At 42.1% G+C, this 25,084-nt stretch overlaps 1 protein-coding gene across 1 annotated transcript in view; it reads right to left on the bottom strand.

Annotated features, from left to right (window-relative positions):
• The window catches only part of LOC139230643 (tenascin-X-like), a 293,996-nt gene that overhangs the window by 94,371 nt on the left and 174,541 nt on the right, over positions 1-25,084 (bottom strand). The window contains exons 23-33 of the mRNA XM_070862456.1: positions 21,974-22,255; positions 19,424-19,508; positions 18,887-18,922; positions 18,315-18,571; positions 14,669-14,963; positions 11,610-11,645; positions 11,038-11,294; positions 7,401-7,695; positions 4,356-4,391; positions 3,789-4,045; positions 147-428 (exon numbers count right to left, since the gene is read on the bottom strand). Coding sequence (XP_070718557.1) covers positions 147-428; positions 3,789-4,045; positions 4,356-4,391; positions 7,401-7,695; positions 11,038-11,294; positions 11,610-11,645; positions 14,669-14,963; positions 18,315-18,571; positions 18,887-18,922; positions 19,424-19,508; positions 21,974-22,255 — 2,118 coding nt within the window. The remainder of the gene's footprint in view (positions 1-146; positions 429-3,788; positions 4,046-4,355; positions 4,392-7,400; positions 7,696-11,037; positions 11,295-11,609; positions 11,646-14,668; positions 14,964-18,314; positions 18,572-18,886; positions 18,923-19,423; positions 19,509-21,973; positions 22,256-25,084) is intronic.

Here is a 25,084-nt window from a genome sequence, read left to right as displayed (position 1 = left end):
TTTTCTGCAATCCATTCGTTTAATGGCTTGCTGCACTGTGGCAGGGCCCGTGCTTCATTACAGATTTGTACCTGAGAGTAACAGGGATAAAGACAGACCGAGAGAAACATGTTCACATTAAAAGGGCCCCGACAGCTCCCAAGTACCTGTGGTGGTTGTTGCAATGGTCAAGGGCGGTGTCCGCAGTCCACCATAAATCCCGTAGAGATAGACGGTGTATCTGGTAGTAGGCTCGAGGCCTGTGATGAGGTACGCTCGCTGCCCGCCAGCGACTGTGATGTTCTGGGTCTCCTCAGAACCCTGGACTCGGTACTGTATGAAAAATGAGTCAAAGACCCTGTCCACCGTCCAGGAGAGTCGGAGCGAGTTAGCTGTGACACTGGGGACTGACAGACTGCCCAGTCTAACCCTGTCGTCCTCTGGGGAAGCTAAGAGAGAGAGGGGGTGGGAAAAAGCAACCAAACGTTACCGTTGCCCGGACCACAGCAGACTGAGAGAAGAGATCGAGAAGCTGTACAGGAACTGGAGGAAAGGGATTCTGACTGAATGTGGGCACGAGATCTTTCTCCAAATTTAACGTCACTCGATTAAAGAACCTTGCCTCCCTACAGCTACTGAAAGCAGAATTTTGAATATTTGTTTCATGTAAATATATTTGCACACACACACACACACACACACTGTGATCTTTCCAGGCAAGACTGAACCACAACTTGAGGGGAGTAATCAGTGCCTCCTGGCTACATACCCTGCTGGATGGGAGCACGGGTCAGAAATAAAACTGTCACACAATAAAGAAGAAAGAATTGCATTTATATAGCGCCTTTCACAGCTTCAGGACGTCCCAATGATCTTTACAGTCCATGAAGTATTTTTTAAGCGTAGTCACTGTTTTAGTGTAGGATCTTGTAACGTGTAATGAGACTGGATTTATTAATGATCTCATAGTAAATGATCCTCTTGGGAAGAGTGATCATAGCGTGATCGAATTTCAAATTCCGTTTGAGGGTGAGAAAGTTGGGAGTCAAACTAGTGTCCTGTTCTTAAATAAAGGCAATTACAAAGGTATGAAGGCAGAGTTGGCTAAAGTGGACTGGGAAAATAGACTAAAGTGCAACATTGTAGATAAGTAATGACAGACATTTAAGGAGATATTTCATAACTGTCAGCAGATATACTCCAGTGAGAAAGAAAGACTCTAAGAGAAGGATGAATCGTCCGTGACTAACTAAGGAAGTAAAGGATGGTACCAAATTGAAAACAAAAGCATAAATGTTGTGAAGAATAGTGGAAGGCCAGAGGATTGGGAAATGTATAGAAAACAGCCAAGGACAACTTATAAAATAATAGAGAAGATAATTTATGAGAGTAAACGAGCAAGAAAAATAAAAAGAGAGATTAAGAGTATATAAAAAGCAATAGATTAGTTAAAGTAAACATTCATGCCTTAGAGGGTGAGACTGGGGAATTAATAATGGGAAACGGGGAAATGGCAGAGACTTTGAACAATTATTTTGTATCGATCTTCACAGATGAAGACACTAAAAGCATCCCAATTATTGATAATCAACGGGCTATTGGGAGGGGGAACTTTAAATATTACAATCACTGGAGAAATAGTACTAGGCAAACTAATAGGACTAAAGGTGGACAAGTCCCCTGGACCTGATGGCCTGTATCCTAGGGTCTTAAAAGAAGTGGCTGCAGAGATAGTGGATGCATTGGTTGTAATCTACCAACATTTCCTGAATTGTGGGAAGGTTGAGCAGATTGGAAAACCACAAATGTAACGTCCCTATTTAAAAAAGGAGGGAGACAGAAAGCAGGAAACTATAGACCAGTTAGTCTAACATCTGTCATTGGGCAAATGCTCTAGTCCATTATTAAGGAAGTATTAGCAGGACATTTAGAAAATCATAATACAGTCAAGCAGAGTCAGCATGGATTCATGAAAGGGAAATCATATTTGACAAATTTTCTGGCATTCTTTGAGGATGTAACGAGCAGAGTGGATAAAGGGGAACCAGTAGATGTCATGTATTTGGATTTCCAGAAGGCATTCGATAAGGTGCCACATAAAAGGTTACTGCAAAAGATAAGAGCTCACGGGGTTGGGGGTAATATGTTAACATGGATAGAGGATTGGCTAACTAACAGAAAACAGAGAGTCGGGATAAATGGGTCTGTTTCAGCTTGGCAAACTGTAACAAGTGGGGTGCCACAAGGATCAGTGCTGGGGCCACAACTATTTATAATTTGTATTAATGACTTGCATCAAGGGACTGAGTGTAATGTAGCCAAATTTGCTGATGATACAAAGGTAAGTGGGAAAGCATGTTGTTAGGAGGTCACAAGGAATCGGCAAAGGGATATAGACAGGCTGCGAGTGGGAAAAAATTTAGCAGATGGAATATAATGTGGGAAAATGTGAGTTATTTACTTTGTTAGGAAAAATATAAAAGGAAATTCTTATTTAAATGGGAAGAGATTACAAAATGCTGCGGTACAGAGGGATCTGGGGGTCCTTGTACATAAAACACAAAAATTTGTCATTCAGGTTCAGCAAATAATCAGGAAGGCAAATGGAATGTTGGACTTTATTGCAAGAGGGTTAGAGTATAAAAGCAGAGAAGTCCTGCTACAACTGTAGGTGAGGCCGCACCTGGAGTACTGCGTACAGTTTTGGTCTCCGTATTTAAGGAAGGATATACTTGCTGTTCAGAGAAGGTTCACGAGATTGATGCTTGAGATGAAGGTGTTGTCATATGAAGAAAGGTTGAGATGGTTGGGCCTATACACATTCGAGTTTATAATAATGAGTGGTGATCTCATGTACGATAATGAGGGGGCTGGACAGAGGAGATGAAGAGTGGAGGTTTCCCATTGTGACGGAATCTAGAACTAGGGGACAAAATTTCAGAATAAGGAGTCGCCCATTTAAAACTGAGATGAGGAGAAATTTCTTGTCTCAGAATCTGTGGAATTCTCTGCCCCAGAGAGTTGCGGAGGCTGGGTTATTGAATATATTTAAGGCGGAGATCGACAGATTTTTGAGCGATAAGGGAGTCAAGGGTTATAGGGAGTAGGCAGGGAAGTGGAATTGAGGCCAAGATCAGATCAGCCATGATCTTATTAAATGATGGAGCAGGCTCGAGGGGCCAGGTGGCCGATGCCTGCTCCTATTTCTGATGATCTTATGTTCTCACACAAACCAGCAATGAGTTAAAAGACCATCATATTGTTATACTCCGAGAACTCTGTCTTCTTCCAATTCTGGCCTCCTGAGCATTCCCCATTTTTATCGCCCAACCATCGGTGGCCGTGCCTTCAACTGTCTAGGCCCCAAGCTCTGGAACTCCCGCCCCAAAACTTCCCAACTCTCTACATCTCTACCTCCTTTAATTCAATCCTCATAACCTACATCTTTGACCAAACATTTGGTCACATGCACTGATATCTCCTTGTGTGGCTCGGTGTGAAATTATGTCTGATTTACTCTGCAGTGAAGCACCTTGGGACATTTTACGAGGCGAAAGGCGCTATATAAATGCAAGTTATTGTTACTAAGATTGAGGTTGCACAAATGCATTATGATAACTTTTTCTAGTTTGTACAACGCTCGTTATGCTAATTCACAGTTTTTTTTCTGCAATCCATTCGTTTAATGGCTTGCTGCACTGTGGCAGGGCCCGTGCTTCATTACAGATTTGTACCTGAGAGTAACAGGGATAAAGACAGACCGAGAGAAACATGTTCACATTAAAAGGGCCTAGACAGCTCCCAAGTACCTGTGGTGGTTGTTGCAATGGTCAAGGGCGGTGTCCGCAGTCCACCATAAATCCCGTAGAGATAGACGGTGTATCTGGTAGTAGGCTCGAGGCCTGTGATGAGGTACGCTCGCTGCCCGCCAGTGACTGTGATGTTCTGGGTCTCCTCAGAACCCTGGACTCGGTACTGTATGAAAAATGAGTCAAAGACCCTGTCCACGGTCCAGGAGAGTCGGAGCGAGTTAGCTGTGACACTGGGGACTGACAGACTGCCCAGTCTAACCCTGTCGTCCTCTGGGGAAGCTAAGAGAGAGAGGGGGTGGGAAAAAGCAACCAAACGTTACCGTTGCCCGGACCACAGCAGACTGAGAGAAGAGATCGAGAAGCTGTACAGGAACTGGAGGAAAGGGATTCTGACTGAATGTAGGCACGAGAACAGTCTCCAAATTTAACGTCATTCGATTAAAGAACCTTGCCTCCCTACAGCTACTGAAAGCAGAATTTTGAATATTTGTTTCATGTAAATATATTTGCACACACACACACACACACACACTGTGATCTTTCCAGGCAAGACTGAACCACAACTTGAGGGGAGTAATCAGTGCCTCCTGGCTACATACCCTGCTGGATGGGAGCACGGGTCAGAAATAAAACTGTCACACAATAAAGAAGAAAGAATTGCATTTATATAGCGCCTTTCACAGCTTCAGGACGTCCCAATGATCTTTACAGTCCATGAAGTATTTTTTAAGCGTAGTCACTGTTTTAGTGTAGGATCTTGTAACGTGTAATGAGACTGGATTTATTAATGATCTCATAGTAAATGATCCTCTTGGGAAGAGTGATCATAGCGTGATCGAATTTCAAATTCCGTTTGAGGGTGAGAAAGTTGGGAGTCAAACTAGTGTCCTGTTCTTAAATAAAGGCAATTACAAAGGTATGAAGGCAGAGTTGGCTAAAGTGGACTGGGAAAATAGACTAAAGTGCAACATTGTAGATAAGTAATGACAGACATTTAAGGAGATATTTCATAACTGTCAGCAGATATACTCCAGTGAGAAAGAAAGACTCTAAGAGAAGGATGAATCGTCCGTGACTAACTAAGGAAGTAAAGGATGGTACCAAATTGAAAACAAAAGCATAAATGTTGTGAAGAATAGTGGAAGGCCAGAGGATTGGGAAATGTATAGAAAACAGCCAAGGACAACTTATAAAATAATAGAGAAGATAATTTATGAGAGTAAACGAGCAAGAAAAATAAAAAGAGAGATTAAGAGTATATAAAAAGCAATAGATTAGTTAAAGTAAACATTCATGCCTTAGAGGGTGAGACTGGGGAATTAATAATGGGAAACGGGGAAATGGCAGAGACTTTGAACAATTATTTTGTATCGATCTTCACAGATGAAGACACTAAAAGCATCCCAATTATTGATAATCAACGGGCTATTGGGAGGGGGAACTTTAAATATCACAATCACTGGAGAAATAGTACTAGGCAAACTAATAGGACTAAAGGTGGACAAGTCCCCTGGACCTGATGGCCTGTATCCTAGGGTCTTAAAAGAAGTGGCTGCAGAGATAGTGGATGCATTAGTTGTAATCTACCAACATTTCCTGAATTGTGGGAAGGTTGAGCAGATTGGAAAACCACAAATGTAACGTCCCTATTTAAAAAAGGAGGGAGACAGAAAGCAGGAAACTATAGACCAGTTAGTCTAACATCTGTCATTGGGCAAATGCTCTAGTCCATTATTAAGGAAGTATTAGCAGGACATTTCGAAAATCATAATACAGTCAAGCAGAGTCAGCATGGATTCATGAAAGGGAAATCATATTTGACAAATTTTCTGGCATTCTTTGAGGATGTAACGAGCAGAGTGGATAAAGGGGAACCAGTAGATGTCATGTATTTGGATTTCCAGAAGGCATTCGATAAGGTGCCACATAAAAGGTTACTACACAAGATAAGAGCTCACGGGGTTGGGGGTAATATGTTAACATGGATAGAGGATTGGCTAACTAACAGAAAACAGAGAGTCGGGATAAATGGGTCTGTTTCAGCTTGGCAAACTGTAACAAGTGGGGTGCCACAAGGATCAGTGCTGGGGCCTCAACTATTTACAATTTCTTTTAATGATTTGCATCAAGGGACTGAGTGTAATGTCGCCAAATGTGCTGATGATACAAAGGTAAGTGGGAAAGCATGTTGTTAGGAGGTCACAAGGAATCTGCAAAGGGATATAGACAGGCTGCGAGTGGGCAAAAATTTAGCAGATGGAGTATAATGTGAGAAAATGTGAGGTTATTTACTTTGTTCGTAAAAATATAAAAGCAAATTCTTATTTAAATGGGGATAGATTACAAAATGCTGCAGTACAGAGGGATCTGGGGGTCCTTGTACATGAAAGACAAAAATTTGTCATTCAGGTACAGCAAATAATCAGGAAGACAAATGGAATGTTGGACTTTATTGCCAGGGGGATAGAGTATAAAAGCAGCAAGTCCTGCTACAACTGTACAGGGTATTGGTGAGGCCGCACCTCGAGTACTGCCGACAGTTTTGGTCTCCGTATTTAAGGAAGGATACGCTTGCTGTTCAGAGAAGGTTCACTAGGTTGATTCCTGAGATGAAGTTGTTATCATATGAAGAAAGGTTGAGATGATTGGGCCTATACACATTCGAGTTTATAAGAATGAGAGGTGATCTTATGTACGATAATGAGGGGGCTGGGCAGAGTAGATGCAGAGACAATGTTTCCCATTGTAGAGGAATCTAGAACTAGGGGACATAGTTTCAGAATAAGAGGTCGCCCATTTAAAACTGAGATGAGGAGAAATTTCTTCACTCAGAATCTATGGAATATTCTGCCCAAGAGAGCTGTGGAATCTGGGTCATTGAATATATTTAAGGTGGAGATAGATTTTTGAATGATAAGGGAGTCAAGAGTTATGGGGAATAGGCAGGGAAGTGGAGTTGAGGCTAAGATCAGATCAGCCATGATCTTATTAAATGTCAGAGCAGGCTCGAGGGGCCAGGTGGCCGATGCCTGCTCCTGTTTCTGATGATCTTATGTTCTCACACAAACCAGCAATGAGATAAAAGACCATCATATTGTTATACTCCGAGAACTCTCTTCTTCTAATTCTGCCCTCCTGAGCATTTCCCATTATTATCGCCCAACCATCGGTGGCCGTTCCTTCAACTGTCTAGGCCCCAAGCTCTGGAACTCCCTCCCCAAAACTTCCCAACTCTCTACATCTCTACCTCCTTTAATTCAATCCTTAAAACCAACATCTTTGACCAAACATTAGGTCACATGTCCTGATATCTCCCTGTGTGGCTCGGTGTGAAATTCTGTCTGATTTACCCTGCAGTGAAGCACCTTGGGACATTTTACTTGGCGAAAGGCGCTATATAAATGCAAGTTATTTTTTCCTAAGATTAAGGTTGCACGAATGAATTATGATAATGTTACCCAGTTTGTCCACGCTCGTTATGCTAATTCACAACTTTTTCTTCGCAATCCAGTCGTGTAAAGGCCTGTGCATCCTTACAGATTTGTACCTGAGAATAACAGGGATAAAGACTGACAGAGAGAAACATGTTCACATGAAAAGGGCCCTGACTGCTCCCAAGTACCTGTGGTGGTTGTTTCAATGGTCAAGGGCGGTGTCCGCAGTCCACCATAAATCCCGTAGAGATAGACGATGTATCTGGCAGTAGGCTCGAGGCCTGTAATGAGGTACGATCGCCGCCCGCCAGTGACTGTGATGTTCTGGGTCTCCTCAGAACCCTGGACTCGGTACTGTATGAAAAATGAGTCAAAGACCCTGTCCACGGTCCAGGAGAGTCGGAGCGAGTTAGCCGTGACACTGGGGACTGACAGACTGCCCAGTCTAACCCTGTCGTCCTCTGGGGAAGCTAAGAGAGAGAGAGAGGGGGGGAAAAGCAACCAAACGTTACCCCCGCAGCAGACTGAGAGAAGAGATCGAGAAGCTGTACAGGAACTGGAGGAAAGGGATTCCGACTGAATGTGGGCACGAGATCATTCTCCGAATTTAACATCACTCGATTAAAGAACCTTGTCTCCCGACAGCGACTGAAAGCAGAATTTTGAATATTTGTTTCATGTAAATATATTTCCACACACACACACACACACACTGTGATCTTTCCAGGCAAGACTGAACCACAACTTGAGGGGAGTAATCAGTGCCTCCTGGCTACAAACCCTGCTGGGTGGGAGCACGGGTTAGAAATAAAACTGTCACACAATAAAGAAGAAAGAATTGCATTTATATAGCGCCTTTCACAGCCTCAGGACGTCCCAATGATCTTTACAGTCCATGAAGTATTTTTTAAGCGTAGTCACTGTTGTAGTGTAGGATCTTGTAATGTGTAATGAGACTGGATTTATTAATGATCTCATAATAAATGATTCTCTTGGGAAGAGTGATCATAGCGTGATCGAATTTCAAATTCCGTTTGAGGGTGAGAAAGTTGGGAGTCAAACTAGTGTCCTGTTCTTAAATAAAGGCAATTACAAACGTATGAAGGCAGAGTTGGCTAAAGTGGACTGGGAAAATAGACTAAAGTGCAACATTGTAGATAAGTAATGACAGACATTTAAGGAGATATTTCATAACTGTCAGCAGATATACTCCAGTGAGAAAGAAAGAATCTAAGAGAAGGATGAATCGTCCGTGACTAACTAAGGAAGTAAAGGATGGTACCAAATTGAAAACAAAAGCATAAATGTTGTGAAGAATAGTGGAAGGCCAGAGGATTGGGAAATGTTTAGAAAACAGCCAAGGACAAGTTATAAAATAATAGAGAAGATAATTTATGAGAGTAAACGAGCAAGAAAAATAAAAAGAGAGATTAAGAGTATATAAAAAGCAATAGATTAGTTAAAGTAAACATTCATGCCTTAGAGGGTGAGACTGGGGAATTAATAATGGGAAACGGGGAAATGGCAGAGACTTTGAATAATTATTTTGTATCGATCTTCACAGTTGAAGACACTAAAAGCATCCCAATTATTGATAATCAACGGGCTATTGGGAGGGGGAACTTTAAATATCACAATCACTAGAGAAATAGTACTAGGCAAACTAATAGGACTAAAGGTGGACAAGTCCCCTGGACCTGATGGCCCGTATCCTAGAGTCTTAAAAGAAGTGGCTGCAGAGATAGTGGATGCATTGGTTGTAATCTACCAACATTTCCTGAATTGTGGGAAGGTTGAGCAGATTGGAAAACCACAAATGCAACGCCCCTATTTAAAAAAGGAGGGAGACAGAAAGCAGGAAACTATAGACCAGTTAGTCTAACATCTGTCATTGGGCAAATGTTCTAGTCCATTATTAAGGAAGTATTAGCAGGACATTTAGAAAATCATAATACAGTCAAGCAGAGTCAGCATGAATTCATGAAAGGGAAATCATATTTGACAAATTTTCTGGCATTCTTTGAGGATGTAACGAGCAGAGTGGATAATGGGGAACCAGTAGATGTCATGTATTTGGATTTCCAGAAGGCATTCGATAAGGTGCCACATAAAAGGTTACTACACAAGATAAGAGCTCACGGGGTTGGGGGTAATATGTTAACATGGATGGAGGATTGGCTAACTAACAGAAAACAGAGAGTCAGGATAAATGGGTCAGTTTCAGCTTGGCAAACTGTAACAAGTGGGGTGCCACAAGGATCAGTGCTGGGGCTTCAACTATTTACAATTTCTTTTAATGATTTGCATCAAGGGACTGAGTGTAATGTAGCCAAATTTGTTGATGATACAAAGGTAAGTGGGAAAGCATGTTGTTAGGAGGTCACAAGGAATCTGCAAAGGGATATAGACAGGCTGTGAGTGGGCAAAAATTTAGCAGATGGAGTATAATGTGAGAAAATGTGAGGTTATTTACTTTGTTCGTAAAAATATAAAAGCAAATTCTTATTTAAATGGGGATAGATTACAAAATGTTGCGGTACAGAGGGATCTGGGGGTCCGTGTACATGAAAGACAAAAATTTGTCATTCAGGTACTGCAAATAATCAGGAAGACAAATGGAATGTTGGCCTTCATTGCACGGGGGATAGAGTATAAAAGCAGCAAGTCCTGCTACAACTGTACAGGGTATTGGTGAGGCCGCACCTAGAGTACTGCCGACAGTTTTGGTCTCCGTATTTAAGGAGGGATCTACTTGCACTGGAGGCTGTTCAGAGAAGGTTCACTAGGTTAATTCTTGAGATGAAGTTGTTGTCATATGAAGAAAGGTTGAGATGATTGGGCCTATACACATTCGAGTTTATAAGAATGAGAGGTGATCTTATGTACGATAATGAGGGGGCTGGACAGAGTAGATGCAGAGACAATGTTTCCCATTGTAGAGGAATCTAGAACTAGGGGACATAGTTTCAGAATAAGAGGTCGCCCATTTAAAACTGAGATGAGGAGAAATTTCTTCACTCAGAATCTATGGAATATTCTGCCCAAGAGAGCTGTGGAATCTGGGTCATTGAATATATTTAAGGCGGAGATAGATTTTTGAATGATAAGGGAGTCAAGAGTTATGGGGAATAGGCAGGGAAGTGGAGTTGAGGCTAAGATCAGATCAGCCATGATCTTATTAAATGTCAGAGCAGGCTCGAGGGGCCAGGTGGCCGATGCCTGCTCCTGTTTCTGATGATCTTATGTTCTCACACAAACCAGCAATGAGATAAAAGACCATCATATTGTTATACTCCGAGAACTCTCTTCTTCTAATTCTGCCCTCCTGAGCATTTCCCATTATTATCGCCCAACCATCGGTGGCCGTGCCTTCAACTGTCTAGGCCCCAAGCTCTGGAACTCCCTCCCCAAAACTTCCCAACTCTCGACATCTCTACCTCCTTTAATTCAATCCTTAAAACCAACATCTTTGACCAAACATTAGGTCACATGCCCTGATATCTCCCTGTGTGGCTCGGTGTGAAATTCTGTCTGATTTACCCTGCAGTGAAGCACCTTGGGACATTTTACTTGGCGAAAGGCGCTATATAAATGCAAGTTATTTTTTCCTAAGATTAAGGTTGCACGAATGAATTATGATAATGTTACCCAGTTTGTGCATGCTCGTTATGCTAATTCACAACTTTTTCTTCGCAATCCAGTCGTGTAAAGGCCTGTGCATCCTTACAGATTTGGACCTGAGAATAACAGGGATAAAGACTGACAGAGAGAAACATGTTCACATGAAAAGGGCCCTGACTGCTCCCAAGTACCTGTGGTGGTTGTTGCAATGGTCAAGGGCGGTGTCCGCAGTCCACCATAAATCCCGTAGAGATAGACGGTGTATCTGGTAGTAGGCTCGAGGCCTGTGATGAGGTACGCTCGCTGCCCGCCAGTGACTGTGATGTTCTGGGTCTCCTCAGAACCCTGGACTCGGTACTGTATGAAAAATGAGTCAAAGACCCTGTCCACAGTCCAGGAGAGTCGGAGCGAGTTAGCCGTGACACTGGGGACTGACAGACTGCCCAGTCTAACCGTGTCGTCCTCTGGGGAAGCTAAGAGAGAGAGGGGGGGAAAAGCAACCAAACGTTACCGTTGCCCGGACCACAGCAGACTGAGAGAAGAGATCGAGAAGCTGTACAGGAACTGGAGGAAAGGGATTCCGACTGAATGTGGGCACGAGATCATTCTCCGAATTTAACGTCACTCGATTAAAGAACCTTGTCTCCCGACAGCGACTGAAAGCAGAATTTTGAATATTTGTTTCATGCAAATATATTTACACACACACACACACACACACACACACATACTGTGATCTTTCCAGGCAAGACTGAACAACAACTTGAGGGGAGTAATCAGTGCCTCCTGGCTACATACCCTGCTGGATGGGAGCACGGGTCAGAAATAAAACTGTCACACAATAAGGAAGAAAGAATTGCATTTATATAGCGCCTCTCATGGCCTCACGACATTCCAATGATCTTTACAGCCCATGAAGTATTTTTTAAGCGTAGTCGCTGCTGTAGTGTAGGATCTTGTAACGTGTAATGAGACTGGATTTATTAATGATCTCAGGTAAAGGATCCTCTTGGGAAGAGTGATCATAGCGTGATCGAATTTCAAATTCAGTTTGAGGGTGAGAAAGCTAGGTGTCAAACGAGTGTCCTGTTCTTAAATAAAGGCAATTACAAAGGTATGAAGGCAGAGTTGGTTAAAGTGGTCTGGGAAAATAGATTAAAGTGTAAGATGGTAGATAAGCAATGACGAACATTTAAGGAGATACTTCATAACTGTCAGCAGACATATTCCAGTGAGAAAGAAAGACTCTAAGAGAAGGTTGAACCATCCATGACTAACTAAGGAAGTAAAGGATGGTATCAAATTGAAAACAAAGGCATACAATCTTGTGAAGAATAGTGGAAGACCAGAGGATTGGGAAATTTTTAGAAACCAGCCAAGGACAACCAATAAAATAATAGAGAGAAGATAGTGTATGAGAGTAAACTAGCAAGAAAAATAAAAACAGTTGGATCTTCTACAGGTGCATAAAAAGAAATAGAGTATTTAAAGTAAATATTCATCCCTTGGGGAATTAATAATGGGAAACGGGGAAATGGCAGAGACTTTGAACAATTATTTTGTACTGGTCTTCACAGGAGAAGACACTAAAAGCATCCCAATTATTGATAATCAACGGCTTATTAGGAGGGGGATCTTTAAAATATCACAATCACTGGAGAAATAGTACTAGGCAAACTAATAGGACTAAAGGTAGACAACACCCCTGGACCTGATGGCCCGTATCCTAGGGTCTTAAAAGAAGTGGCTGCAGAGATAGTGGATGCATTGGTTGTAATCTACCAACATTTCCTGAATTGTGGGAAGGTTGAGCAGATTGGAAAACCACATATGTAACGCCCTTATTTAAAAAAGGAGGGAGACAGAAAGCAGGAAACTATAGACCAGTTAGTCTAACATCTGTCATTGGGCAAATGCTCTAGTCCATTATTGAGGAAGTATTAGCAGGACATTTAGAAAATCATAAAACAGTCAAACAGAGTCAGCATGGATTCATGAAAGGGAAATCATATTTGACAAATTTTTTGGCATTCTTTGAGGATGTAACGAGCAGAGTGGATAAAGGGGAACCAGTAGATGTCATGTATTTGGATTTCCAGAAGGCATTCGATAAGGTGCCACATAAAAGGTTACTGCACAAGATAAGAGCTCACGGGCTTGGGGGTAATGTGTTAACATGGATAGAGGATTGGCTAACTAACAGAAAACAGAGAGTCGGGATAAATGGGTCTGTTTCAGCTTGGCAAACTGTAACAAGTGGGGTGCCACAAGGATCAGTGCTGGGGCCTCAACTATTTACAATTTGTATTAATGACTTGCATCAAGGGACTGAGTGTAATGTAGCCAAATTTGCTGATGATACAAAGGTAAGTGGGAAAGCATGTTGTTAGGAGGTCACAAGGAATCGGCAAAGGGATATAGACAGGCTGCGAGTGGGCAAAAAATTAGCAGATGGAATATAATGTGAGAAAATGTGAGGTTATTTACTTTGGTAGGAAAAATATAAAAGCAAATTCTTATTTAAATGGGGAGAGATTACAAAATGCTGCGGTACAGAGGGATCTGGGGGTCCGTGTACATAAAACACAAAAACTTGTCATTCAGGTTCAGCAAATAATCAGGAAGGCAAATGGAATGTTGGACTTTACTGCAAGAGGGTTAGAGTATAAAAGCAGAGAAGTCCTGCTACAACTGTAGGTGAGGCCGCACCTGGAGTACTACGTACAGTTTTGATCTCCGTATTTAATGAAGGATATACTTGCTGTTCAGAGAAGGTTCACGAGGTTGATTCTTGAGATGAAGTTGTTGTCATATGAAGAAAGGTTGAGATGGTTGGGCCTATACACATTCGAGTTTATAATAATGGGGGGTGATCTTATGTACGATAATGAGGGGACTGGACAGAGTAGATGCAGAGTGGAGGTTTCCCATTGTGATGGAATCTAGAACTAGGGGACATAGTGTCAGAATAAGGAGTCGCCCATTTAAAACTGAGATGAGGAGAAATTTCTTCTCTCAGAATCTGTGGAATTCTCTGCCCCAGAGAGCTGCGGAGGCTGGGTTATTGAATATATTTAAGGCGGAGATTGACAGATTTTTGAGCGATAAGGGAGTCAAGGGTTATAGGGAGTAGGCAGGGAAGTGGAATTGAGGCCAAGATCAGATCAGCCATGATCTTATTAAATGGTGGAGCAGGCTCGAGGGGCCAGGTGGCCGATGCCTGCTCCTATTTCTGATGATCTTATGTTCTCACACAAACCAGCAATGAGTTAAAAGACCATCATATTGTTATACTCCGAGAACTCTGTCTTCTTCCAATTCTGGCCTCCTGAGCATTCCCCATTTTTATCGCCCAACCATCGGTGGCCGTGCCTTCAACTGTCTAGGCCCCAAGCTCTGGAACTCCCGCCCCAAAACTTCCCAACTCTCTACATCTCTACCTCCTTTAATTCAATCCTCATAACCTACATCTTTGACCAAACATTTGGTCACATGCACTGATATCTCCTTGTGTGGCTCGGTGTGAAATTATGTCTGATTTACTCTGCAGTGAAGCACCTTGGGACATTTTACGAGGCGAAAGGTGCTATATAAATGCAAGTTATTGTTACTAAGATTGAGGTTGCACAAATGCATTATGATAACTTTTTCTAGTTTGTACAACGCTCGTTATGCTAATTCACAGTTTTTTTTCTGCAATCCATTCGTTTAATGGCTTGCTGCACTGTGGCAGGGCCCGTGCTTCATTACAGATTTGTACCTGAGAGTAACAGGGATAAAGACAGACCGAGAGAAACATGTTCACATTAAAAGGGCCCAGACAGCTCCCATGTACCTGTGGTGGTTGTTGCAATGGTCAAGGGCGGTGTCCGCAGTCCACCATAAATCCCGTAGAGATAGACGGTGTATCTGGTAGTAGGCTCGAGGCCTGTGATGAGGTACGCTCGCTGCCCGCCAGTGACTGTGATGTTCTGGGTCTCCTCAGAACCCTGGACTCGGTACTGTATGAAAAATGAGTCAAAGACCCTGTCCACGGTCCAGGAGAGTCGGAGCGAGTTAGCCGTGACACTGGGGACTGACAGACTGCCCAGTCTAACCCTGTCGTCCTCTGGGGAAGCTAAGAGAGAGAGGGGGTGGGAAAAAGCAACCAAACGTTACCGTTGCCCGGACCACAGCAGACTGAGAGAAGAGATCGAGAAGCTGTACAGGAACTGGAGGAAAGGGATTCTGACTGAATGTAGGCACGAGAACAGTCTCCAAATTTAACGTCATTCGATTAAAGAACCTTGCCTCCCTACAGCTACTGAAAGCAGAATTTTGAATATTTGTTTCATGTAAATATTTTTGCACACACACACACACACACACACACACACACTGTGATCTTTCCAGGCAAGACTGAACCACAACTTGAGGGGAGTAATCAGTGCCTCCTGGCTACAAACCCTGCTGGATGGGAGCACGGGTCAGAAATAAAACTGTCACACAATAAAGAAGAAAGAATTGCATTTATATAGCGCCTTTCACAGCTTCAGGACGTCCCAATGATCTTTACAGTCCATGAAGTATTTTTTAAGCGTAGTCACTGTTTTAGTGTAGGATCTTGTAACGTGTAATGAGACTGGATTTATTAATGATCTCATAGTAAATGATCCTCTTGGGAAGAGTGATCATAGCGTGATCGAATTTCAAATTCCGTTTGAGGGTGAGAAAGTTGGGAGTCAAACTAGTGTCCTGTTCTTAAATAAAGGCAATTACAAAGGTATGAAGGCAGAGTTGGCTAAAGTGGACTGGGAAAATAGACTAAAGTGCAACATTGTAGATAAGTAATGACAGACATTTAAGGAGATATTTCATAACTGTCAGCAGATATACTCCAGTGAGAAAGAAAGACTCTAAGAGAAGGATGAATCGTCCGTGACTAACTAAGGAAGTAAAGGATGGTACCAAATTGAAAACAAAAGCATAAATGTTGTGAAGAATAGTGGAAGGCCAGAGGATTGGGAAATGTTTAGAAAACAGCCAAGGACAACTTATAAAATAATAGAGAAGATAATTTATGAGAGTAAACGAGCAAGAAAAATAAAAAGAGAGATTAAGAGTATATAAAAAGCAATAGATTAGTTAAAGTAAACATTCATGCCTTAGAGGGTGAGACTGGGGAATTAATAATGGGAAACGGGGAAATGGCAGAGACTTTGAACAATTATTTTGTATCGATCTTCACAGATGAAGACACTAAAAGCATCCCAATTATTGATAATCAACGGGCTATTGGGAGGGGGAACTTTAAATATCACAATCACTGGAGAAATAGTACTAGGCAAACTAATAGGACTAAAGGTGGACAAGTCCCCTGGACCTGATGGCCTGTATCCTAGGGTCTTAAAAGAAGTGGCTGCAGAGATAGTGGATGCATTGGTTGTAATCTACCAACATTTCCTGAATTGTGGGAAGGTTGAGCAGATTGGAAAACCACAAATGTAACGTCCCTATTTAAAAAAGGAGGGAGACAGAAAGCAGGAAACTATAGACCAGTTAGTCTAACATCTGTCATTGGGCAAATGCTCTAGTCCATTATTAAGGAAGTATTAGCAGGACATTTAGAAAATCATAATACAGTCAAGCAGAGTCAGCATGGATTCATGAAAGGGAAATCATATTTGACAAATTTTCTGGCATTCTTTGAGGATGTAACGAGCAGAGTGGATAAAGGGGAACCAGTAGATGTCATGTATTTGGATTTCCAGAAGGCATTCGATAAGGTGCCACATAAAAGGTTACTACACAAGATAAGAGCTCACGGGGTTGGGGGTAATGTGTTAACATGGATAGAGGATTGGCTAACTAACAGAAAACAGAGAGTCGGGATAAATGGGTCAGTTTCAGCTTGGCAAACTGTAACAAGTGGGGTGCCACAAGGATCAGTGCTGGGGCCTCAACTATTTACAATTTCTTTTAATGATTTGCATCAAGGGACTGAGTGTAATGTCGCCAAATGTGCTGATGATACAAAGGTAAGTGGGAAAGCATGTTGTTAGGAGGTCACAAGGAATCTGCAAAGGGATATAGACAGGCTGCGAGTGGGCAAAAATTTAGCAGATAGAGTATAATGTGAGAAAATGTGAGGTTATTTACTTTGTTCGTAAAAATATAAAAGCAAATTCTTATTTAAATGGGGATAGATTACAAAATGCTGCAGTACAGAGGGATCTGGGGGTCCTTGTACATGAAAGACAAAAATTTGTCATTCAGGTACAGCAAATAATCAGGAAGACAAATGGAATGTTGGCCTTCATTGCCAGGGGGATAGAGTATAAAAGCAGCAAGTCCTGCTACAACTGTACAGGGTATTGGTGAGGCCGCACCTCGAGTACTGCCGACAGTTTTGGTCTTCGTATTTAAGGAAGGATACGCTTGCTGTTCAGAGAAGGTTCACTAGGTTGATTCCTGAGATGAAGTTGTTATCATATGAAGAAAGGTTGAGATGATTGGGCCTATACACATTCGAGTTTATAAGAATGAGAGGTGATCTTATGTACGATAATGAGGGGGCTGGACAGAGTAGATGCAGAGACAATGTTTCCCATTGTAGAGGAATCTAGAACTAGGGGACATAGTTTCAGAATAAGAGGTCGCCCATTTAAAACTGAGATGAGGAGAAATTTCTTCACTCAGAATCTATGGAATATTCTGCCCAAGAGAGCTGTGGAATCTGGGTCATTGAATATATTTAAGGCGGAGATAGATTTTTGAATGATAAGGGAGTCAAGAGTTATGGGGAATAGGCAGGGAAGTGGAGTTGAGGCTAAGATCAGATCAGCCATGATCTTATTAAATGTCAGAGCAGGCTCGAGGGGCCAGGTGGCCGATGCCTGCTCCTGTTTCTGACGATCTTATGTTCTCACACAAACCAGCAATGAGATAAAAGACCATCATATTGTTATACTCCGAGAACTCTCTTCTTCTAATTCTGCCCTCCTGAGCATTTCCCATTATTATCGCCCAACCATCGAAGGCCATGCCTTCAACTGTCTAGGCCCCAAGCTCTGGAACTCCCTCCCCAAAACTTCCCAACTCTCTACATCTCTACCTCCTTTAATTCAATCCTTAAAACCAACATCTTTGACCAAACATTAGGTCACATGTCCTGATATCTCCCTGTGTGGCTCGGTGTGAAATTCTGTCTGATTTACCCTGCAGTGAAGCACCTTGGGACATTTTACTTGGCGAAAGGCGCTATATAAATGCAAGTTATTTTTTCCTAAGATTGAGGTTGCACGAATGAATTATGATAATGTTACCCAGTTTGTGCATGCTCGTTATGCTAATTCACAACTTTTTCTTCGCAATCCAGTCGTGTAAAGGCCTGTGCATCCTTACAGATTTGTACCTGAGAATAACAGGGATAAAGACTGACAGAGAGAAACATGTTCACATGAAAAGGGCCCTGACTGCTCCCAAGTACCTGTGGTGGTTGTTTCAATGGTCAAGGGCGGTGTCCGCAGCCCACCATAAATCCCGTAGAGATAGACGGTGTATCTGGTAGTAGGCTCGAGGCCTGTGATGAGGTACGCTCGCCGCCCGCCAGTGACTGTGATGTTCTGGGTCTCCTCAGAACCCTGGACTCGGTACTGTATGAAAAATGAGTCAAAGACCCTGTCCACGGTCCAGGAGAGTCGGAGCGAGTTAGCCGTGACACTGGGGACTGACAGACTGCCCAGTCTAACCCTGTCGTCCTCTGGGGAAGCTAAGAGAGAGAGGGGGGGAAAAGCAACCAAACGTTACCGTTGCCCGGACCACAGCAGACTGAGAGAAGAGATCGAGAAGCTGTACAGGAACTGGAGGAAAGGGATTCCGACTGAATGTGGGCACGAGATCATTCTCCGAATTTAACGTCACTCGATTAAAGAACCTTGTCTCCCGACAGCGACTGAAAGCAGAATTTTGAATATTTGTTTCATGCAAATATATTTACACACACACACACACACACACACACACATACTGTGATCTTTCCAGGCAAGACTGAACCACAACTTGAGGGGAGTAATCAGTGCCTCCTGGCTACAAACCCTGCTGGATGGGAGCACGGGTTAGAAATAAAACTGTCACACAATAAAGAAGAAAGAATTGCATTTATATAGCGCCTTTCACAGCCTCAGGACGTCCCAATGATCTTTACAGTCCATGAAGTATTTTTTAAGCGTAGTCACTGTTGTAGTGTAGGATCTTGTAATGTGTAATGAGACTGGATTTATTAATGATCTCATAATAAATGATCCTCTTGGGAAGAGTGATCATAGCGTGATCGAATTTCAAATTCCGTTTGAGGGTGAGAAAGTTGGGAGTCAAACTAGTGTCCTGTTCTTAAATAAAGGCAATTACAAAGGTATGAAGGCAGAGTTGGCTAAAGTGGACTGGGAAAATAGACTAAAGTGCAACATTGTAGATAAGTAATGACAGACATTTAAGGAGATATTTCATAACTGTCAGCAGATATACTCCAGTGAGAAAGAAAGACTCTAAGAGAAGGATGAATCGTCCGTGACTAACTAAGGAAGTAAAGGATGGTACCAAATTGAAAACAAAAGCATAAATGTTGTGAAGAATAGTGGAAGGCCAGAGGATTGGGAAATGTTTAGAAAACAGCCAAGGACAACTTATAAAATAATAGAGAAGATAATTTATGAGAGTAAACGAGCAAGAAAAATAAAAAGAGAGATTAAGAGTATATAAAAAGCAATAGATTAGTTAAAGTAAACATTCATGCCTTAGAGGGTGAGACTGGGGAATTAATAATGGGAAACGGGGAAATGGCAGAGACTTTGAACAATTATTTTGTATCGATCTTCACAGTTGAAGACACTAAAAGCATCCCAATTATTGATAATCAACGGACTATTGGGAGGGGGAACTTTAAATATCACAATCACTGGAGAAATAGTACGAGGCAAACTAATAGGACTAAAGGTGGACAAGTCCCCTGGACCTGATGGCCTGTATCCTAGGGTCTTAAAAGAAGTGGCTGCAGAGATAGTGGATGCATTTTTGTAATCTACCAACATTTCCTGAATTGTGGGAAGGTTGAGCAGATTGGAAAACCACAAATGTAACGTCCCTATTTAAAAAAGGAGGGAGACAGAAAGCAGGAAACTATAGACCAGTTAGTCTAACATCTGTCATTGGGCAAATGCTCTAGTCCATTATTAAGGAAGTATTAGCAGGACATTTAGAAAATCATAATACAGTCAAGCAGAGTCAGCAGGGATTCATGAAAGGGAAATCATATTTGACAAATTTGCTGGCATTCTTTGAGGATGTAACGAGCAGAGTGGATAATGGGGAACCAGTTGATGTCATGTATTTGGATTTCCAGAAGGCATTCGATAAGGTGCCACATAAAAGGTTACTGCACAAGATAAGAGCTCACGGGGTTGGGGGTAATATGTTAACATGGATAGAGGATTGGCTAACTAACAGAAAACAGAGAGTCGGGATAAATGGGTCAGTTTCAGCTTGGCAAACTGTAACAAGTGGGGTGCCACAAGGATCAGTGCTGGGGCCTCAACTATTTACAATTTCTTTTAATGATTTGCATCAAGGGACTGAGTGTAATGTCGCCAAATGTGCTGATGATACAAAGGTAAGTGGGAAAGCATGTTGTTAGGAGGTCACAAGGAATCTGCAAAGGGATATAGACAGGCTGCGAGTGGGCAAAAATTTAGCAGATGGAGTATAATGTGAGAAAATGTGAGGTTATTTACTTTGTTCGTAAAAATATAAAAGCAAATTCTTATTTAAATGGGGATAGATTACAAAATGCTGCAGTACAGAGGGATCTGGGGGTCCTTGTACATGAAAGACAAAAATTTGTCATTCAGCTACAGCAAATAATCAGGAAGACAAATGGAATGTTGGCCTTCATTGCCAGGGGGATAGAGTATAAAAGCAGAGAAGTCCTGCTACAACTGTACAGGGTATTGGTGAGGCCGCACCTAGAGTACTGCCGACAGTTTTGGTCTCCGTATTTAAGGAGGGATATACTTGCACTGGAGGCTGTTCAGAGAAGGTTCACTAGGTTGATTCTTGAGATGAAGTTGTTGTCATATGAAGAAAGGTTGAGATGATTGGGCCTATACACATTCGAGTTTATAAGAATGAGAGGTGATCTTATGTACGATAATGAGGGGGCTGGACAGAGTAGATGCAGAGACAATGTTTCCCATTGTAGAGGAATCTAGAACTAGGGGACATAGTTTCAGAATAAGAGGTCGCCCATTTAAAACTGAGATGAGGAGAAATTTCTTCACTCAGAATCTATGGAATATTCTGCCCAAGAGAGCTGTGGAATCTGGGTCATTGAATATATTTAAGGTGGAGATAGATTTTTGAATGATAAGGGAGTCAAGAGTTATGGGGAATAGGCAGGGAAGTGGAGTTGAGGCTAAGATCAGATCAGCCATGATCTTATTAAATGTCAGAGCAGGCTCGAGGGGCCAGGTGGCCAATGCCTGCTCCTGTTTCTGACGATCTTATGTTCTCACACAAACCAGCAATGAGATAAAAGACCATCATATTGTTATACTCCGAGAACTCTCTTCTTCTAATTCTGCCCTCCTGAGCATTTCCCATTATTATCGCCCAACCATCGGTGGCCGTTCCTTCAACTGTCTAGGCCCCAAGCTCTGGAACTCCCTCCCCAAAACTTCCCAACTCTCGACATCTCTACCTCCTTTAATTCAATCCTTAAAACCTACATCTTTGACCAAACATTTGGTCACATGCACTGATATCTCCTCGTGTGGCTCGGTGTGAAATTCTGTCTGATTTACTCTGCAGTGAATCACCTTGGGACATTTTACTAGACGAAAGGCGCTATATAAATGCAAGTTATTTTTTCCTAAGATTGAGGTTGCACGAATGAATTATGATAATGTTACCCAGTTTGTGCATGCTCGTTATGCTAATTCACAGCTTTTTCTCCACAATCCAGTCGTGTAAAGGCCTGTTGCACGGGGGCAGGGCCTGTGCATCATTACAGATTTGTACCTGAGAATAACAGGGATAAAGACTGACAGAGAGAAACATGTTCACATTAAAAGGGCCCCGACTGCTCCCAAGTACCTGTGGTGGTTGTTGCAATGGTCAAGGGCGGTGTCCGCAGTCCACCATAAATCCCGTAGAGATAGACGGTGTATCTGGTAGTAGGCTCGAGGCCTGTGATGAGGTACGCTCGCTGCCCGCCAGCGACTGTGATGTTATGGGTCTCCTCAGAACCCTGGACTTGGTACTGTATGAAAAATGAGTCAAAGACCCTGTCCACAGTCCAGGAGAGTCGGAGCGAGTTAGCCGTGACACTGGGGACTGACAGACTGCCCAGTCTAACCCTGTCGTCCTCTGGGGAAGCTAAGAGAGAGAGAGAGGGGAAAAAAGCAACCAAACGTTACCGTTGCCCGGACCACAGCAGACTGAGAGAAGAGATCGAGAAGCTGTACAGGAACTGGAGGAAAGGGATTCCGACTGAATGTGGGCACGAGATCATTCTCCAAATTTAATGTAATTCGATTAAAGAACCTTGCCTCCCTACAGCTACTGAAAGCAGAATTTTGAATATTTGTTTCATGTAAATATATTTCAACACACACACACACACATACTGTGATCTTTCCAGGCAAGACTGAACCACAACTTGAGGGGAGTAATCAGTGCCTCCTGGCTACAAACCCTTCTGGATGGGAGCACTGGTCAGAAATAAAACTGTCACACAATAAGGAAGAAAGAATTGCATTTATATAATGCCTCTCATGGCCTCAGGACGTCCCAATGATCTTTACAGCCCATGAAGTATTTTTTAAGCGTAGTCGCTGTTGTAGTGTAGGATCTTGTAATGGATAATGTGACTGAATTATTTAATGATCTCATAGTAAAGGTTCCTCTTGGGAAGAGTGATCATAGCGTGATCGAATTTCAAATTCAGTTTGAGGGTGAGAAAGCTAGGTGTCAAATGAGTGTCCTGTTCTTAAATAAAGGCAATTACAAAGGTATGACGGCAGAGTTGGTTAAAGTGGACTGGGAAAATAGATTAAAGTGTAAGATGGTAGATAAGTAATGACGAACATTTAAGGAGATACTTCATAACTGTCAGCAGATATATTCCAGTGAGAAAGAAAGACTCTAAGAGAAGGATGAACCGTCTATGGTTAACTAAGGAAGTAAAGGATGGTATCAAATTGAAAACAAAGGCATACAATGTTGTGAAGAATAGTGGAAGACCAGATGATTGGGAAATTTTTAGAAACCAGCCAAGGACAACCAATAAAATAATAGAGAGAAGATAATTTCTGAGAGTAAATGAGCAAGAAAAATAAAAACAGAGATTAAGAGTATATAAAAAGCAATAAAGTAGTTAAAGTAAACATTCATGCCTTAGAGGATGAAACTGGGGAATTAATAATGGGAAACCGGAAAATGGCAGAGACATTGAACAATTATTTTGTATCGATCTTCACAGCAGAAGACACTAAAAGCATCCCAATTATTGATAATCAACGGCTTATTAGTAGGGGGAACTTTAAATATCACAATCACTAAAGAAATAGTACTAGGCAAACTAATAGGACTAAAGGTGGACAACTCCCCTGGACCTGATGGCCTGTATCCTCGGGTCTTAAAGAAGTGGCTGCAGAGATAGTGGATGCATTGGTTGTAATCTCCCAAAATTTCCTGAATTGTGGGAAGGTCGAGCAGATTGGAAAACCACAAATGTAACGCCCCTATTTAAAAAAGGAGGGAGACAGAAAGCAGGAAACTATAGACCAGTTAGTCTAACATCTGTCATTGGGCAAATGCTCTAGTCCATTATTAAGGAAGTATTAGCAGGACATTTAGAAAATCATAAAACAGTCAAGCAGAGTCAGCATGGATTCATGAAAGGGAAATCATATTTGACAAATTTGCTGGCATTCTTTGAGGATGTAACAAGCAGAGTGGATAAAGGGGAACCAGTAGATGTCATGTATTTGGATTTCCAGAAGGCATTCGATAAGGTGCCACATAAAAGGTTACTACACAAGATAAGAGCTCACGGGGTTGGGGGTAATATGTTAACATGGATAGAGGATTGGCTAACTAACAGAAAACAGAGAGTCGGGATAAATGGGTCAGTTTCAGCTTGGCAAACTGTAACAAGTGGGGTGCCACAAGGATCAGTGCTGGGGCCTCAACTATTTACAATTTGTATTAATGACTTGCATCAAGGGACTGAGTGTAATGTAGCCAAATGTGCTGATGATACAAAGGTAAGTGGGAAAGCATGTTGTTAGGAGGTCACAAGGAATCTGCAAAGGGATATAGACAGGCTGCGAGTGGGCAAAAATTTAGCAGATGGAGTATAATGTGAGAAAATGTGAGGTTATTTACTTTGTTAGGAAAAATATAAAAGCAAATTCTTATTTAAATGGGGAGAGATTACAAAATGCTGCGGTACAGAGGGATCTGGGGGTCCTTGTACAAAAAGCACAAAAATTTGTCATTCAGGTTCAGCAAATAATCAGGAAGGGAAATGGAATGTTGGCCTTTACTGCAAGAGGGTTAGAGTATAAAAGCAGAGAAGTCCTGCTACAACTCTACAGGGTATTGGTGAGGCCACACCTGGAGTACTGCGTACAGTTTTGGTCTCCGTATTTAAGGAAGGATATACTTGCTGTTCAGAGAAGGTTCACGAGATTGATTCTTGAGATGAAGGTGTTGTCATATGAAGAAAGGTTGAGATGGTTGGGCCTATACACAATAGAGTTTATAATAATGAGTGGTGATCTTATGTACGATAATGAGGGGGCTGGACAGAGTCGATGCAGAGTGGAGGTTTCCCATTGTGATGGAATCTAGAACTAGGGGACATAGTTTCAGAATAAGGAGTCGCCCATTTAAAACTGAGATAAGGAGGAATTTCTTGTCTCAGAATCTGGAATTCTCTGCCCCAGAGAATTGTGGAGGCTGGGTGATTGAATATATTTAAGGCGGAGATCGACAGATTTTTGAGCGGTAAGGGAATAAAGGGTTATAGGGTGTAGGCAGGGAAGTGGAATTGAGGCCAAGATCAGATCAGCCATGATCTTATTAAATGGTGCAGCAGGCTCGAGGGGCCAGGTGGCCGATGCCTGCTCCTATTTCTGATGATCTTATGTTCTCACACAAACCAGCAATGAGATAAAAGACTATCATATTGTTATACTC

Source organism: Pristiophorus japonicus, chromosome 19 (assembly GCF_044704955.1).
Source record: "Pristiophorus japonicus isolate sPriJap1 chromosome 19, sPriJap1.hap1, whole genome shotgun sequence".
Classification (NCBI taxonomy): Eukaryota; Metazoa; Chordata; class Chondrichthyes; family Pristiophoridae; genus Pristiophorus; species Pristiophorus japonicus.
The sequence above is the reverse complement of the archived record's forward strand: the minus strand, read 5'-3'. Positions and strand labels throughout refer to the sequence as shown.